This window comes from Artemia franciscana, chromosome 7 (genome assembly GCF_032884065.1).
Source record: "Artemia franciscana chromosome 7, ASM3288406v1, whole genome shotgun sequence".
In the NCBI taxonomy this organism is placed as follows: Eukaryota; Metazoa; Arthropoda; class Branchiopoda; order Anostraca; family Artemiidae; genus Artemia; species Artemia franciscana.
The window spans coordinates 1,205,507-1,223,304 of NC_088869.1; the positions used below are offsets into that span (position 1 = coordinate 1,205,507).

The 17,798-nt window shown below is 36.3% G+C and overlaps 1 protein-coding gene across 10 annotated transcripts in view; it reads right to left on the reverse strand.

Annotated features, from left to right (window-relative positions):
* LOC136028706 (calpain-B-like) overlaps positions 1-17,798 on the reverse strand; it is a 182,655-nt gene that overhangs the window by 65,846 nt on the left and 99,011 nt on the right. For all 10 annotated transcript variants that reach the window (XM_065706570.1, XM_065706568.1, XM_065706569.1 and 7 more), the window contains 2 exons: positions 9,942-10,110; positions 1,133-1,314 (listed from right to left, as the gene is read on the reverse strand). In XM_065706570.1, the coding sequence (XP_065562642.1) occupies positions 1,133-1,314; positions 9,942-10,110 (351 nt within the window). The remainder of the gene's footprint in view (positions 1-1,132; positions 1,315-9,941; positions 10,111-17,798) is intronic.

A 17,798-nucleotide genomic window follows, 5' to 3' on the forward strand; every position in this document is an offset into this window, starting at 1 on the left:
ACACATTGACTTCGAATTTGTCATCAAAATCATCATGAACTATCTTTGACATAAAACCTAATTAACAATTTAATTCAAACTGAAAATGAAGCCTCTCATTGGACTCATTTTGCATCATTTAAAGACCCTACAGTTCTTTATTCTTCTAATTTATAGAAAAAACGAAAACAAAAATATCCTAAAGCGAACAGCATGTTAAGTGCCTTACGTTTCTGATGTACAAAAATCCTGTGCTATTATATGTTTTCAGTAAAGTTCTAAGTTCTTTATAATCCTACAAACTTAAGAAAATACCAGCAGAGCCATTCCTAGGGTTGGTGGTGCCCGGGGCAAAACTAATTACAGCGCCTCTCTTCGGATCCAAATATAAGCGAAAAAAGACGAATCAGAGAAAAAGTCGATCGTAATAGGCAGCCCACAGACACCCCCCCCCAGACATGGCACGTTTGGCATATTCCCTGATTGCCGCCTTCCCATTTGAACAGCTCTGAATGTTATCGCTCTTTGCTTCCACCAGAAGGACTTTTTTGTCTTTTTCTTTTACAAACTAGGCATGGGTTATTGTAGTTAATGAAGGTTTATATAATTTTTAACGGAAACTTGATTTTATACATACAAGGATAGTATACATTGCAATTTAACTAGTGTTACTAGTAACGTCTGCTTACTCTTTAATTATTATAGCAACTAGCAAAAGACAACATATGCAAAAAACTGTAAATTTACCCTTTTGTGAAGATCTGATAAAAAGTACTCCTCCTTCCGTCAAACACAAACCAAAAGTCCCTTCAGCCCTTCGAAAAAAAAAAAAATCCCAGAAAGTTTCAACTAATTTCCTCCACCTTCCAACAAAACAGTTTACACCCTTGTAAGGATTAGAAAACAGCAGAATTGTGATTGCAAAAATGTCCTACGGTGGTGACGGCTTCAACAAACCATTGTTTAACCACACGTTATTGGCTAGGTGTACAGATACTTACCAATTATGAAAACAATCAAATATAAAAACACTACGAATATGTATTGAGCACATTTTTGAGCGACAACCTGATGAAGATAATGGATAGAAGAAAAAATGGAGCATATAAAAAAACAATAAAAAATAAAAATAAAGGGTTAAAAGGAGACTCACTTGTCACTCCATGCTCCATTCCACTCAGCCTCGTTGCCCCATGGATTTCTTATTCGTACCATGGGGATCTTACCACTCACACGAGGAGTTTGAATACTGATTAGCCTGACGTCAGTAATACTGTAGGCGTGACCTTTGATCAATCCAACTGCTGTTTCTGCTTCGACAACGTTTGGGTCTGGCTACAATTTCAATTTTTTTTTTATTTTTTTGTTACGACTTGTTTCAAGTGAAATCACAAAATAAGGGAAAAAACCTTCCTAAGGCCTAAAGAGCCAAATAGACTGTCTTCACAGAGTAAGCAACTGAATTCCCGATTATTAGACTCTCTCACTTCTCTCCCCTCTCACTCCCCTCCCCTCCCAAAAAAAACATCAAATTTCCAACAACTATTTCTACTAAGCTTTAAACTTCTGGTTTTCTTTTTAAGGTTTTTGAATTGTTGTAATCTCTTGTCAAAATATATAAAAATATTTTTGCGATTACCAGTTTTATACATCCATAGGCTTTGTATATGACGTCATTATAAGATGCCCTTACAGACCGGGACACCGGGACACATATGACGACTGGGACACCGGAACACAGGGAATATAAATGACGACCGGGACACTCAAAGAGAAATGACAGACCGGGACACCGGGACACAAATGACGACCGGGACACAGGGAATACATATGACGACGGAGACAAAGAGAATATTCGATTAGCAATCATATATACATATATATATATATATATATATATATACTAGCTGTTGGGGTGGCGCTTCGCGCCACCCCAACACCTAGTTGGTGGGGGCGCTTCGCGCCCCCCCCAAGCCCCCCCGCGCGCGTAAGTCGTTACGCGCCATAATAGTTACGCGCCATTGTGGTTGTGTCCCTATGTCCCACCTGTGAATATAGATATATATATATATATATGGTTTTAACTACGTAAAACTTGCGAATATACAACATTCTTTGCTGTCCCATTGTCTTTGCATATAAATAGATTGTCAGGTTATCCCCCTGTTTCCCCCGGTGTCCCCGTTGTAGTTGTGTCCCTGTGTCCCGGTCGTCATTTATATTCCCTGTGTCCCGGGTCCCGGTCATCATTTGTATCCCGGTGTCCCGGTCTGTATATACATTCGTTTTTTAGTTTTGTTTTTCTCCTTTATTTTTTTCCTTTTTTTTTCTTTTTTAGCTTATTTAGATTTTTAGATTTTTTAGTTTTTTTTATTAGTTTTTAGTTTTTATTTCTTTTTAGTTTTTTTGTCCCGGTCGTCATTTATATCCCCCTGTTTCCCCCGGTGTCCCCGTTGTAGTTGTGTCCCTGTGTCCCGGTCGTTATTTATATTCCCTGTGTCCCGGTCGTCATTTGTATCCCGGTGTACCGGTCTGTATATACATTCGTTTTTTAGTTTTGTTTTTCTCCTTTATTTTTTTCCTTTTTTTTCTTTTTTAGTTTATTTAGATTTTTAGATTTTTTAGTTTTTTTATTAGTTTTTAGTTTTTTTTTCTTTTTAGTTTTTTTGTAGTTTTTACCTTCTTTTTAGTTTTGTTAATTTTTTTTTTTACTTGTGTCCTGGTCGTCATTTATACTCCCTGTGTCCCGGTGCTTTGTTGATTGCTAATCGAACATTCCTTTTGTCCTGGTCGCTTTCTCTTTGAGTGTCGTCATTTATTTTTTTCTTTTTTAGTTCTTTTAGTTTTTACCTTTTTTAGTTTTTTTTTAGTTTTTAGTTTTTTTAGTTTTTTACCTTTTTTTAGTTTTTTTAGTTTTTTAGCTTTTTTATTTTTTTTATTAGTTTTTAGTTTTTTTTGTAGTTTTTGCCTTTTTTTAGTTTTTTCAGTTTTGACGTCACCTAATCCAGTTTTTTCAGGTGACGTCACCTGACACATCCATCCACACATCCATCCACACATCCACAGACAGACAACTTATTTTTATATATATAGATATATATATATATATATATATATATATATATATATATATATATATATATATATATATATATATTCACAGGTGGGAAACAGGGACACAACCACAATGGCGCGTAACTAATACGGCACGTAACGAATTACGCGCGCAGGGGGGGGGGGGGCTTGGGCGGCTGCGAAGCGCCCCCACCAACTAGGTGTTGGTTTGCCACTAAGCGCCACACTAACAGCTAATATATATATATATATATATATATATATATATATATATATATATATATATATATATATATATATATATATATATATATATATATATATATATATATATATATATATATATATATATATATATATATATATATATATATATATATATATATATATATATATATATATATATATATATATATATATATATATATATATACTAGCTGGGTAGCGGCAGGCTTCTATATATGGATTTTCATTGTCACTTGTGTTCTAACCACAGAAAGTGCTGGGTCCCGGCGGCTTTGCCACCGGTCCCCAAGGGCCCCAGCATGTCACGCGGCAGGCTTCTATATATGGATTCTCATTGTCCCTTGTGTTCTGGGTCCCGGCAACGCTATGTCATTTTTGGATCGAATTGATGACGTAAATTTGTTTAGTTTTCTGTTTTAAGGTTTTCGAATTGCTTTAATCAATTGTCAAAATATATAGAAATATTTGTGCAATCACCAGTTTTTTTTTACATTTTAAGCAATTTAATAATAATTTCTTTTTGACGTTAATTGACACTTGACAAATTTTCTTTGAGCAGCAAGCATTCTAAACTTCAACAATTTCTACTAAACTTCAAACTTTTTGTTTTCTGTTTTAAGGTTTTCGAATTTCTTTAATACATTGTCAAAATATATTGAAATACTTGTGCGATCACTAGTTTTTTAAATTTTAAGCAATTTAATAAAATTTAAAAAGAGCCTCAATTTATTGAGCTCGTGAAACAGTAATAACGGTCATGTAACGGACACTACATTTTTATGTAGCGCCACCCCAACACCTAGTTGGTGGGGCGCTTCGCGCCCCCCCAAGCCCCCCCCGCGCGCGTAAGTCGTTACGCGCAATATTAGTTACGCGCCATTGTAGTTGTGTCCCTGTGTCCCACCTGTGAATAGAGACCCGGTCGTCATTTGTGTCCCGGTGTCCCAGTTTGTAATTTCTCTTTGAGTGTCCCGGTCGTCATTTATATTCCCTGTGTCCCGGTGTCCCGGTCGTCATTTGTGTCCCGGTGTCCCGGTCTGTAATTTCTATTCGAACAATCCCTTTGTCCCGGTCGTCATTTATATATCCCGCCTGTGCCCCCGGCGTCCCCGTTGTAGTTGTGTCCCTGTGTCCCGGTCGTCATTTATATTCCCTGTGTCCCGGTCGTGATTTGTGTCCGGGTGTCCCAGTCTGTAATTTCTCTTTGAGGTTCCCGGTCGTCACTTATATTCCCTCTGTCTCGGTCGTCATTTGTGTCCCGGTCTGTAATTTCTCTTTGAGTGTTTTTTTTCTTTTTATTTTTGTTTTAGTTTTTTACCTTTTTTCTTTTTTCAGTTTTCTTTTTCTTCTTTATTTTTCAGCGTCACTATGAAGTACATATCGACGAACCTTTGTTTTTTTAACTTAAATCTGGTAGGCATTGATGACCTTATCCAAGTCAAAATCCCAAACCCAATCACCATCGCTATCATTTTCAGTTTTGATATGTTTTGACTCTCGCTGTCCAGATGGATTTTCATCTAACTGCGCGGTTTTGCGTTCTTTAGCCACAAGCCTGTTTTCTTGCTGTTCTTGTGATTCTTCGGAACGCTTTCTTTTCTTACTTTCTCTATCAGCAGCAAGTTTTTTGGCATAAACTCTTTGAGCAGCTTCCTCGGCTGTTGCCATTGTAGGTTCTTCAGTCATTTTACAATTAAACATTTTTCCGTGAACAAATGTCTTAAATACCGTTAATGACGTCACCGTCAAAGCAAAAATGACGACAACTAATTTCATGACGTCAGTCAACACAGAAACATGACGTCACCTGATCCACAGACAGACAGACAACTTATTTTTATATATATAGATAGATAGACTAGCTGTTGGGGTGGCGCTTCGCTTGGTGCGTCATTTGTGTCCCGGTGTCCCCGTCTGTAGTGTCATCTTATAATGACGTCATATACAAAGCCTTATATACTTATATATATGGCGTTTCGTGCCACCCCAACACCTAGTTGATGGGGGCGCTTCGCGTTCCCCCCAAGCCCCCCACGCGCGTAAGTCGTTACGCGCCATATTAGTTGAACGTCATTGTAGTTGTGTCCCTGTGTCCCACCTGTGAATATAGATAGGTATATATACGTTTTTAACTACGTAAAACTTGCGAATATACAACATTCTTCGATGTCTTATTGTCTGTGCATATAAATAGATTGTCAGGTTTACCGACTCTTGAGCATCCAACATATAATTGTCCATGTGAAAAACAATCCGTATTCAGATCTATATCGCATTTTTCTAATGATTGCTCTTGAGCTTTGTTGATGGTGATTGCTAATCGAACATTCCCTGTGTCCCCGTCGTCATTTATATATTCCCCCTGTGCCCCCCAGTGTCTCCATTGTAGTTGTGTCCCTGTGTCCCGGTCGTCATTTATATTTCCTGTGTCCCGGTCGTCATTTGTGTCCCGGTGTCCCAGTCTGCAATTTCTCTTTGAGTGTCCCGGTCGTAATTTCTCTTTGAGTGTCCCGGTCGTCATTTATATTACCTGTGTCCCGGTGTCCAGGTCGTCATTTATATTCCCTGTGTCCATTTATATTCCCTGCGTCCCGGTGTCCCGGTCGTCATTTGTGTCCCAGTGTCCCAGTCTGTAATTTCTCTTTGAGTGTCCCTGTCGTCATTAATATTCCCTGTGTCACGGTCGTCATTTGTGTCCCAGTGTCCCGGTCTTTACTGTCATCTTATAGTGACGTCATATACAAAGCCTTATATACTTATATCTTGCGATTATACAACATTCTTCGCTGTCCCATTGTCTGTGCATATAGATTGTCAGGTTTACCGACTCCTGAACACGCAACATGGGCAAAACAATCCGTATTCAGATCTATACCTCATTATTCTAATGATTGCCCTTGAGCTTTGTTAATGGTGATTGCTAATCGAGCATTCCCTGTGTCCCGGTCGTCATTTATATATCCCCCCTGTGCCCCTGGCGTCCCCGTTGTAGTTGTATCCCTGTGTCTCGGTCGTCATTTATATTCCCTGTGTCCCGGTGTCCCGGTCTTCATTTGTGTCCCGGTGTCCCAGTCTGTAATTTTTTCAGACGACAAACATGACGTCAATCGACAAACAACTTCATGACGGTATAATACTCAATCCTTATAATGACGTCAGTCGACAAACATGACGTCAGTCGACTCGACAAATATGACGTCAGTCGACTCGACAAACATGACGTCAGATATAAAACCCTAAAGGAATCCTAAATATAATACATCCCAAAGAATTTCCAAACCCATCGCTACAAACCAAGAAATACTTCTTCTTATATTTAAAAGAAGTTCCACTCTCTGCCGTCCAGGTGCTTTCAGAAAGACTATTCGAAACCACAACACGCACATGCCTAAATAGAACTAGACCTAGCAGTATGTCGTAAAACAAAGTATACAAAAACACGAGTACGAGTATATAAAAATAATCAAACAGTTCGTGGTAACGAACTGTAGTAAGGAGCGACCCGGCTCAATAGTAAACGAAACTCTAAAAAACGGAATTTTGATGCTAAAATATACATCAAAAGAATCAGATTTTCATGCTGATTTTAAATATATAAGTTTCATCAAATTTAGTCTTTGTCATCAAAAGTTACGAGCCTGAAAAAATTTGGCTTATTTTAGAAAATAGGGAAAAAGAGAGAAAAGGTCGCAGGATCTTAACGAAAAAAACACCATCGCATTCGGCGTATCAGAGAACCCTATAGCAAAATTTTCAAGGTCCTATCTACAAAAATGCTGAATTTCGTATTTTTTGCCAGAAGACAAATCACGCTGCGTGTTTATTTGTTTGTTTGTTTTTTTTTTGTTTTTTTTCCAGGGGTCATCGTATCGACCAAGTGGTCCTAGAATGTCGCAAGAGGGCTCATTCTAACGGAAATGAAAAGTTCTAGTGGCCTTTTAAAGTGACCAAAAAAAATTTAAGGGCACCTAGGCCCCCTCCCACGCTCATTTTTTCTCCAAAGTCAAAAGATCAAAATTTTGAGATAGCCATTTTGTTCCGCATAGACAAAAACCATAATAGCTATGTCTTTGGGAATGACTTCCTCCCCCACAGTCCCTGGGGGAGGGGCTGCAAGTTATAAACTTCGACCAGTGTTTACATATAATAATGGTTATTGGGAAGTGTACAGTCGTTTTCGGGGGATTTTTTTTTTTTTGGTTTTGGGGATGGGGTTGAGGGGAGGGGGCTATGTGGGAGGATCTTTCCTTGGAGAAATATGCCATGGGGGAACAGGAATTCAATGAAAAGGGCGCAGGATTTTTTAAGATAGCTATAAAAAAAAACAATGAAAAAATAAACATGGAAAAGTTCTTTCAATTGAAAGTAAAGAGTAGCATTGAAACTTAAAACGAACAGAGATTATTACGCTTATGAGGTGTTCTAAAAAACTTTAGCATAAAGAGCGAGGTATTTAGGAGGAGATAAATATCTCGCTCTTTATGCTATAGTATTTTTAGTAATTTCAACTATTTATTCTACGGCCTTTCTGATTTAGGGGTCATTCTTAAAGAATTGGGACAAAACTTACGATTTAGTTTAAAGAACGAGGTATTAACGAGGGTACAAACCCCCTCATATACATAATAAAAATTAAAGAATATAAAAGTTTGTTACGTAAGTTAATTCTTAAGTTACGTATATTTTTTACTAATAAAAAAATTCGTTAAAAATTAAAATTTATAGTTGCCTTTTTATGTAACCGAAAAATTGCATGGCAACTAGGCCTCCTTCCCCATCCCTTATTTCTCAAAATCGTCTGATCAAAACTAAGAGAAAGCCATTTAGCCAAAAAAGGATTTAATATGCAAATTTCATTTTAATAATTTATGTGTGGAGAGCCAAAATCAAACATGCATTAATTCAAAAACGTTCAGAAATTACATAAAAAAACTAGTTTTTTTTAACTGAAAGTAAGGAGCGACATTAAAACTTAAAACAAACAGAAATTACTCCGTATATGAAATGAGTTGTCCCCTCCGTGATCCCCCGCTCTTTACGCTAAAGCTTTTAATTGTTTTAAAAAGCAGAATTGTGGCAAAGAGTCAAACTTTAGCGTAAAGAGCGAGGGATTGCGGAGGGGACAGCCCATTTCATATACGGAGTAATTTCTGTTCGCTTTAAGTTTTAATGTCGCTCCTTACTTTCAGTTAAAAAAACTAGTTCTTTTTATGTAATTACAAAAAAAGAAAGAAAATACCTAACAAAAATCAGCCACTTTCTGCCCAAATAACTAAATATTGCTCCAAATGTGACCCATCAACCGTCAGATAGAAATGGATTGTATTTTACTTTAGATTTATCAGACTATAAAAATACATTCCCACAACTTTGGGAGCATATAATGTAGCACTTGCAACCTTGTTTCTTCACGATCCTAACAAAATTTTCAATATAGCAATCATTTTAGTTTTCAGTAAAGCAGAAACCGAACTCTAAATTAGGGGAAATGAGGTGGGGTAATATCATGTTAAGTCAGGCTAATTTCTTTTTTTGAATTATGAAAACAGATTACTGAAGTTTGTCACATTTTCAATTTACCCAACGCCAAATTTAAAGCTAAGCTTTTCTTACTGCTAAATTAGATTTACCCCCATTTACCAGAATTTACCTTTAAGCTAATTCAAAGCTAAATTTACCAGCCATTAGTCTTATTACTTAATTTTGTCTGTTCGATTTAGTTTCTGTTGAGACCGGTTTCATGATAACATTAATTTACCATGAATATAAATTTATAATTACTTACTTACATTTACCTTAAAGCTAGATTTACCAGTCGCTAGTCTTATTCTTTAATTTTGTGTGTCCGCTTTAGTTCCCCTCTTGACGGTTTTCATAGTTACATTAATTTACGTCAATTTTGCCTCAATTATCTTCAATTTAAATTTACCTTAATTTACCAAAATATACCTTAGAGGTAAATTAAGCTAAATTTACCAGCCACTAGTCTCATTTTTTAATTTTATGTGTCCGCTTAGGTTCCCCTCCTTACGGATTTCCTAGTTAAATTAATTTACCTTTATTTTACCTAATTTACCATGAATTTCAAAATTACCTTAACTTAAAAAATTTATCTTAAAGCTAAATTTTCCAGCCCCTAGTATCATTATTTAATTTTGTGTGTCCGTTTAGGTTCTCCTGCTTACGAATTTCCTAGTTACATTCATTTACCTTAATTTTCCCTAGTTTACCAGAAACTTAAAATTACCTTAACTTACGAAAATTTACCTTAGAGATAAATTAAACCTAAATTTGCCAGTCCCTAGTCTCATTTTTTTTATTTGGTGTGTCTGTTTTAGTTCTCCTCCTAACAGATTTTAAAGTATATAAAATCTAAGATTTTGTAGTACATTTTATAGTATATTTTATATTACAGTTACAATTGCAATGTCTTTCTTCTTTTTTCTTTTTTTTTTTGTTCCCCAAAATATTCCGGAAAAAATTTTTCCCGTATCAAATTATATTCTTCCAATTGAAGTGCAATATAGACCTATTGTCATTTTTTTCAAGCGATTCTCAGGGTATCTCCAGAAAACCTTCATTGCGAGTAACCTTAAGGAGGAAAAATCTGTAAAAAAAAAATATAATATAAGCAGGCTTACCTCAATGGCACAACTCATAAGAGATGATCTTTCAAAAGATTTGACCATTATTTTGAAAAGGCTCATATCCGCATTGTTTAGTTCATACATTTCTGCCACTCCCCCAGTAAAGTCCTCCATGGCTTCGGAGGTGGTGCCACCTTTAAGGGCTTCATAGCTACCATGTAATCTAAATAAGAAAATAATTGGTTACAATTTGATTGATAAACTAGTTTTAGTGCTTATTCTTGCGTAAATTAATTTTTGACTTGTGAGTCTCATCTGAAGAAGATTTCACCCACAATGGATTTTAAATTTAAAAAAAAAGGTTCGAAAAACAAAATCAAGAACGATATTGGAAACTGTTTTAAAATAAACGAAAAATTAAATTTTTGAAAAATAAATTACTTATTGTGATGAAATGTCAAGACCCCTGGATAGAGCTTTACCAGTTAACAAAGGAGCAAGGCCAGGTATCATTGCTTCACCTTGTTATTTCAATAATTACGATCTCGAAAACTGTTCCCATTATAAAACTCGCTTGTGAACAATCTCATTTTCGATCATATAACCGGGTGATATGTTTTTATGGACTAGGTCAAATTGGTCTTTCAGATAATCAAAATTTGTTTGACTAAATATAAAATAAACTAAATGTTTTAGAAGGCATTGTGAATCAGGTCCACTCCAAAATGCACTTAAGAATATTCTCTATTTTTAAGTACTTAACTACAAAACTAAAAATTTTCACGATTTTTGAAATTAAAACCAGTAGACTAGGTTAAAACAAGCGAGACTGGCTGAAAATTGAACCATTAAAGAAAAATAAAAATAAATACTTATGAAAAATAAATTACTTATTGTGATTATATGCCAAGGCCAATGGATAGAACTTTACCATATAAGAAAGGAGCAAGGCAAGGTATTTTTGCCACAGCTTTTTATTTTAGTAATTACGTCCTTGAAAAGTGTTTCCATTATAAAATTCATGGACTTGGTCAATTTCGGCTTTCAACTATTCAAAACGTTTTTGACTAGATATCAAATAAACTAAATGTTTTAAAAAGCATTGTGAATCAGGTCCACTCCAAAATGCTCTTAAGAATATTCTCTATTTTTAAGTACATGACTAAACAACGAAAAATGTTCACGATTTTGAAATTAAAACCAGTAGGCTAAGTTAAAACAAGCGAGACTGGCTAATAACCGAACCATTAAAGTTTGTGCAGTAAAATTCAAACATGGAAATCTTTTTCTCTATATATGCTTCTATGGACTTGTTTAAACTGGCTCTTCAATGATTCAATTTTTGACTAGAGATCAAACAGAAAACTCTTCTAGAATACAATTTAGATCAGGACAATTTCAAAATGCCCTGGAACACCTTCTTCACTTTTAAGTACAAAACTAGGCATCGAAAAAGTATAGACAATTTGTCTTGACGTTCTGAGAATTAGAAAGTATTACTTGCTGGTTTAGTTATGCTTTAAAATTAAAACCAATGAATATTTTCATTTTTGTAATCGTTTCCATTGGTTGTCTTGTGGATTTGGTCGCATTGGAGCTTAAATGATTCGTTTCTTTAAAACATTTTTATATTTGAAATGTGCATCAAAATGTCATATTTAACGAGAAAGAAACATTCGACGATATTCAATAAGATGGAAAATTTCAAAAGGAATACATTCTAAAAGCAAAACTAGATCTACGTTGCATGGGCAACGTGAGGTATTGCGGCAACCTTTGTTTGGCCTCGCCGAGTAAAGTGTTACGAGAGAGTAAAGTGTTTCAGAATCTGTAAGATTCTGAAAATAAATACTAAGTACACCAACTCGCAAAAGTTGCAAACCCCTCATTGCAACTAGCAAAAGTTTCGAACACCTCATCGGTGAAGAACAGTTGATTATTACTTACAAGTCCCCTGCATGTCTTACCACTGGAACCAAATTGGTCTTACCATCAAGATATACTGGAAACAAAAAATGGGTACACCAACTAGCAAAAGTTGCGAACCCCTTATTGCCGAAGATGATTATGATCTGACATTCTTTGTTACAACTCTACGTTTTAGAACAATAAAAAAAACTAGCGTAAAGAGCGATGTGTTGAGGAGGGGATAACCTCTTTAATATACGGAATAATTTATGTTCGTTTTAAGTTTTAATGTCGCTCCTTATTTGCAGTTAAAAAAAAACTTTTTTTATTTAATTTTGGTAAAAACTTGATGATAAACTTATGATCTTGGTTCTAAAATACACTACTATCAATAAATTGTTATTTCAAATGTTTGTTATATCCTATGATCTTGGTTGTAAAATACACTGCTGTCAATAAATTGTTGTTTCAAATGACATCAGCTGTTATAATTGATTACACAAATCACTATTTGAATAAATCCTACAGTCATGTACCTCGTGATGGTACAGTGGATACGTTTCTGCCGTCCGCCTGAGAGCGTTCAGGTTCGTTCCCTGCTGTCGCGAGGAAATGATTTATTTCTAAATGTATTTGATAATTTTTTGGTTTTATTTTTGCAACAAATTTTCTTAAACTTAGAAAAAGCCATTTAAAGTAGCAATCATAAGATATTGTTAGGAACCTACTCGTGCAAGAATTGAGCAATTTCTTCTTTGAAAATTTCTAAAATTGCAGCCAAACATTCCCCCCCCCCCATACGATAAGAATAGATAACTTCGAAGACCACACTGCCTTTCCATGATGAAAATAAAAGAGTTCAAAATAGGGATGAAACCTTTTTATTAGGTATAAATTTTGTTTATTTTATTCATGTCTTTTAGTTTTACTGCTGATGATGAACACCGTATATGTGTTCAAAATATCCAGTTAAAAATTCTTATATCTATTCACTGTCAATAAAAAGGTTTCATCCCTATTTTGAACTGTTTTACATACAATAAGAAATAACCGAAAACCTCACAAGTGACCGTAACTAAAAGAAACAGTCTTATTAACAACGAACATATCAAAGAATCAAATATTGACGATTATTTAGAATATACATATCTCATCAAGTTTAATGTGACCCATCAAAAACTACCCGCCTGAGAAAAATTTCCCTGATTTTCGAAAGGGGGTGATGTACTGTCCGTCTGTATATAATGTTTTGTATATGACATCATTGTAAGTATATAAGGGGGCAATTCAAAGAGAAATTTCAGTATAAATCCTACAATGGCAGAAGAAACAGCCGAGGAAGCGGCTCAAAGAGTTAATGCCAAAAGGCTTGCGGCTAAAAGAGAAAGTAAGAAAAGAAAGCGTGCCGAGGAATCACAAGAACAGCGTGAAAACAGGCTTGCGTCTCAAAGAGAAATTACCAAAAAAATCGTACCGAGGCATCACAAGAACAACGTGAAAACAGGCTCGCGGTTCAAAGAGATAATACCAAAAGAAAGCCTGCCGAGGAATCACAAGAACAACGTGAAAACAGGCTTGAGGCTCAAAGAGAAATTACCGAAAAAAATCGTATCGAGGCATCACAAGAACAACGTGAAAACAGGCTTGCGGCTCAAAGAGATAATCCCAAAAGAAAGCGTGCCGAGGAATCACAAGAGCAACGTCAAAATTATCGCCTGGCATTCAGGTACAGCCCAGTCGATGATTATAGCTTCAGTAGATGTGTTCAAATCAGGACTATGTCTAAAATTTGTCCCTATTGCAAGGCCTTAAAATTTAATGGAGAAACAATGGGAATGTGTTGCGTGCCAAAAGAAAGCGTGCCGAGGAATCACAAGAACAACGTGAAAATAGGCTTGCGGCTCAAAGAGATAATGCCAAAAGAAAGTTAAACTTCCTCAACTGGCTGCACCACCAGAGCCATTGAAGACTTTATGACGTTACAGACCGGGACACTGGAACACAAATGACGACCGGGACACAAGGAATATAAATGACGACCGGGACACTCAAAGAGAAATTACAGACCCGGCCACCGGGACACAAATGACGACCGGGACACAGGAAATATAAATGACAACCGGGACACTCAAAGAGAAATTACAGACCAAGACACCGGGACACAAATGACGACCGGGACACCGGGAAACAGGGAATATAAATGACGACCGGGACACAACTACAACGGGGACGCCGGAAGGGCATATGGGGGATATATAAATGACGACGGGTACACAGGGAATATTCGATTATCAATCACCATCGACAAAGCTCAAGGGCAATCATTAGAAAAATGCGGTATAGATCTGAATACGGATTGTTTTCCCATGGACAATTATATGTTGGAGGTTCAAGAGTCGGTAAACCTGACAATCTATTTATATGCACAGACAATGGGACAGCGAAGAATGTTGCATATTCGCAAGTTTTACGCAGTTAAAAACACATATATATATATATATATATATATATATATATATATATATATATATATATATATATATATATATATATATATATATATATATATATATATATATATATATATATATATATATATATATATATATATATATATATATATATATATATATATATATATATATATATATATATATATCTACCTATATTCACAGGTGGGACACAGTGACACAACTACAATGGCACGTAACTAATATGGCACAAAGCGACTTGCGGGCACGGGGGGGAGGGGTCGGGGGGCTCGAAGCGCCCCCACCAACTAGGTGTTGGTGTGGCACAGAGCGCCACCTACAATGGCAACAGCCGAGGAAGCTGCTCAAAGAGTCTATGCCAAAAAACTTGTTGCTGATAGAGAAAGTAAGAAAAGAAAGCGTGGATATAACCGGGAATATAAATGACGACCGGGACACAGGGACACAACTACAACGGGGACGCCGGGGGCACAGGCGGCATATATAATTGACGACTGAGACACAGGGATTGTTTGAATAGAAATTACAGACCGGGACACCGGGACACAAATGACGACCGGGACACTGGGACACAGGGAATATAAATGACGACCGGGACACTCAAAGAGAAATTACAAACTGGGACACCAGGACACAAATGACGACCGGGACACAGGGAATATAAATGCTATTTATATGCACAGACAATGGGACAGCGAAGAATGTTGTATATTCGCATGTTTTACGTAGTTAAAAATATATATTTATATATACCGCTTCAGATCTATACCGCTTTTTTCTAATGATTGCCCTTGAGCTTTGTTGATGGTGATTGCTAAACGAACATTCCCTCTGTCCCCGTCGTCATTTATATATCCCCCCTGTGCCCCCGGCGTCCTCGTTGTTGTTGTGTCCCTGTGTCCCGGTCGTCATTTATATTCCCTGTGTCCCAGTCGTCATTTGTGTCCCGGTGTCCCGGTCTGTAATTTCTCTTTGAGTGTCCCGGTCGTCATTTACATTCCCTGTGTCCCGGTCGTCATTTGTGTCCTGGTCTGTAATTTCTCTTTGAGTGTCGCGGTCGTCATTTATAATCCCTGTGTCCCGGTCGTCATTTGCGTCACCCTTGAACATGCAACATATTGGATAGTTGTCCATGGGAAAAACAATCCGTATTCAGATCTACACCGCATTTTTCAAATGATTGCCCTTGAGCTTTGTTGATGGTGATTGCTAACCGAACATTCCCTGTGTCCCCACATTCCCTGTATATTAAGTATATAATATACATTATATTAGGACTTGGTTTCCTAGAGAACTGAAAACTGTCGTTTTTTATAACATGTCAAGGTAGTGGCGCTTTGAAAATTACAACAAGTGAACTTAGCAGGCATAGGCGATGGGAGGTTGGTCTATTCCGTGACCAACCCCTAAAAATCTAGAGCTTTTACAAATATGCCTGTAATTCTGAATTTTAAGTAGTTCGTTTATAACTTTAGTGTATAGAGCAGAAGGCAATAGTTCCCTCACATTTAGAATAAACTTGGATATAGAATTAAAAATAAAAATCAAATAAATGCAATCTTTGTTAATGAAAACAAAAGATGACACTAAAACTTAAAACGAGCAGAAATTATCCTGCATAAGACCTCCCCTTTCCAGTCTTCCTCTGCCACCATTGTTGATGCTAAAGTTTGACCTTATCCCCCTGAAAAAAAAACAAGAACGGATACTCTAACGCAAGGGCATTTGGAATTAGGTGAATATTTTTTTTCTCACAATACCTCAAAAATGGAAGGGCAACAATGGCACGTTTGTATTAAACAATAATATCTTAAGTTATATTTTTTGAAATGCTATCAGTAAATAAAATGTGTTTCTTTGGGGGAGGGAAGAGTTCTCCCATACACAGGAAAATTTTTATGTTTGTTTTATGATTTGCGCATTTAAATTGCAAGCATATGCATATATTGCATTTATGATTTACGTATATAGTCCATACTGTATACACATGGAGGGGGAGGGGGAAAATTGAATTCGTTATCAATTATGTTTTACATAAAGAATATCACTGGAATTTTTTTAGGGAGAGCATAGACCCAAGTCATTTTGCATGCTTGTAAATGGGCCCTTATTGTTGAATCAGAACATTATGAAAATCACCAAGAAAAGTTACATTTTATTTAAAAATTTTAACTGTACACTGTGAATTCCATTTAGAGTGATCATTCCAATCCATGAAAGAGTTAAAAAATTAAAATTATTTAAAATTAATATAAATTATTTAGAGTTAAAAAAAAACATCGTCAGTTTAGCGTCAAAGTGTCTTATGATATTACTGGGTGCTCTAGGAGGCATTTTCAACAAAGAAGCCGGTTTATCTTTTCCGGATAAAATTTGGCAACAAATTTTGCAATATTTTTCCTCAGAGAAATGAGTTGTACCTACAGCTATTTACTATGATTTACAGATTTCTAATTTTTTTTTCCTCAAGCACTGATAGCTATTCAAAATTTATTAGAACAGATTTTATCGGCGAGATTTGCACAAAGCCAATTTGACAACATTGTCTTTCTCTTTTTTTCCTCATATGATTTGTAAATAAGATTTTTGCGATTTTTTCGCCAAAAAAAGATTTTTCATGGTCCTTTCGGTTTGAATTTGAAATTTTTATAAAATTGTTTACGTGAAGATAATGAGGACTGTTAAAATTTATTTGAATATATATTATCTGAAAGGTTCCTACAGCATGGGGGTAAAGGACGCTCAATTGCAGTACTGAACGTTGTAATAAATACTTTGAGCCAATTGGACCAAAACTTGGTTCATTTGACCCTGTCTGTCAGGAGGAGACCAATACAGGGGAACAGAGGTAAAAGTTGAGTTAGCAGATCCCTTTCTTTTACATTGCTTATAGCACATCTTACCCTCTCTAGCAGGAGAATGTCAAAAGGAGAGCGAAGGGGTTAGGGCTGTTGGAAGGAGGTGGGAGAGGGGATCAGAATTTGATTTCACTTAATTATATGATATTTGTCGAATCCCACTTTCTAGGGCTATAATGAGAGAAAGGTTGAGATGGCTAGGGCACGTCCTGCGGATGAAGGATGACATATTGCCGAAGATTGTCCTTTTCGGCCAACCGTCTAGGGTTAAACGTCCGCGGTTGGGGTTGATTTGGGGTTGATTAATTTCCCGCGGTTGGGGAAAGATTTAAGGGAAACAGGAACTTCCTGGGAGGGTGTAACGAGAGATATTTTGAATTGATTGGGACGGAGGAGGAGCGTGCATAGCTATGTTGTCCTCAGGCAGCTTTCGTGATGCGGTGAGCTTTTAGTAGTAGTAGCAGTAGTACTTATATGTGATTTGGCATGTGATTATCCTTAGCTGTCTCGAGATTTTTTTGTGTGCAGGGAAAGACCAAGACAGGGGTGAGGTTTTGCTGAAGGGGGACAAATAACAGCATTCTTGCTTTTGAATACTAATTTATTTGGAACTGAAATATCTACACAAAAGGTTCTGAGATTTTTCTGACTTT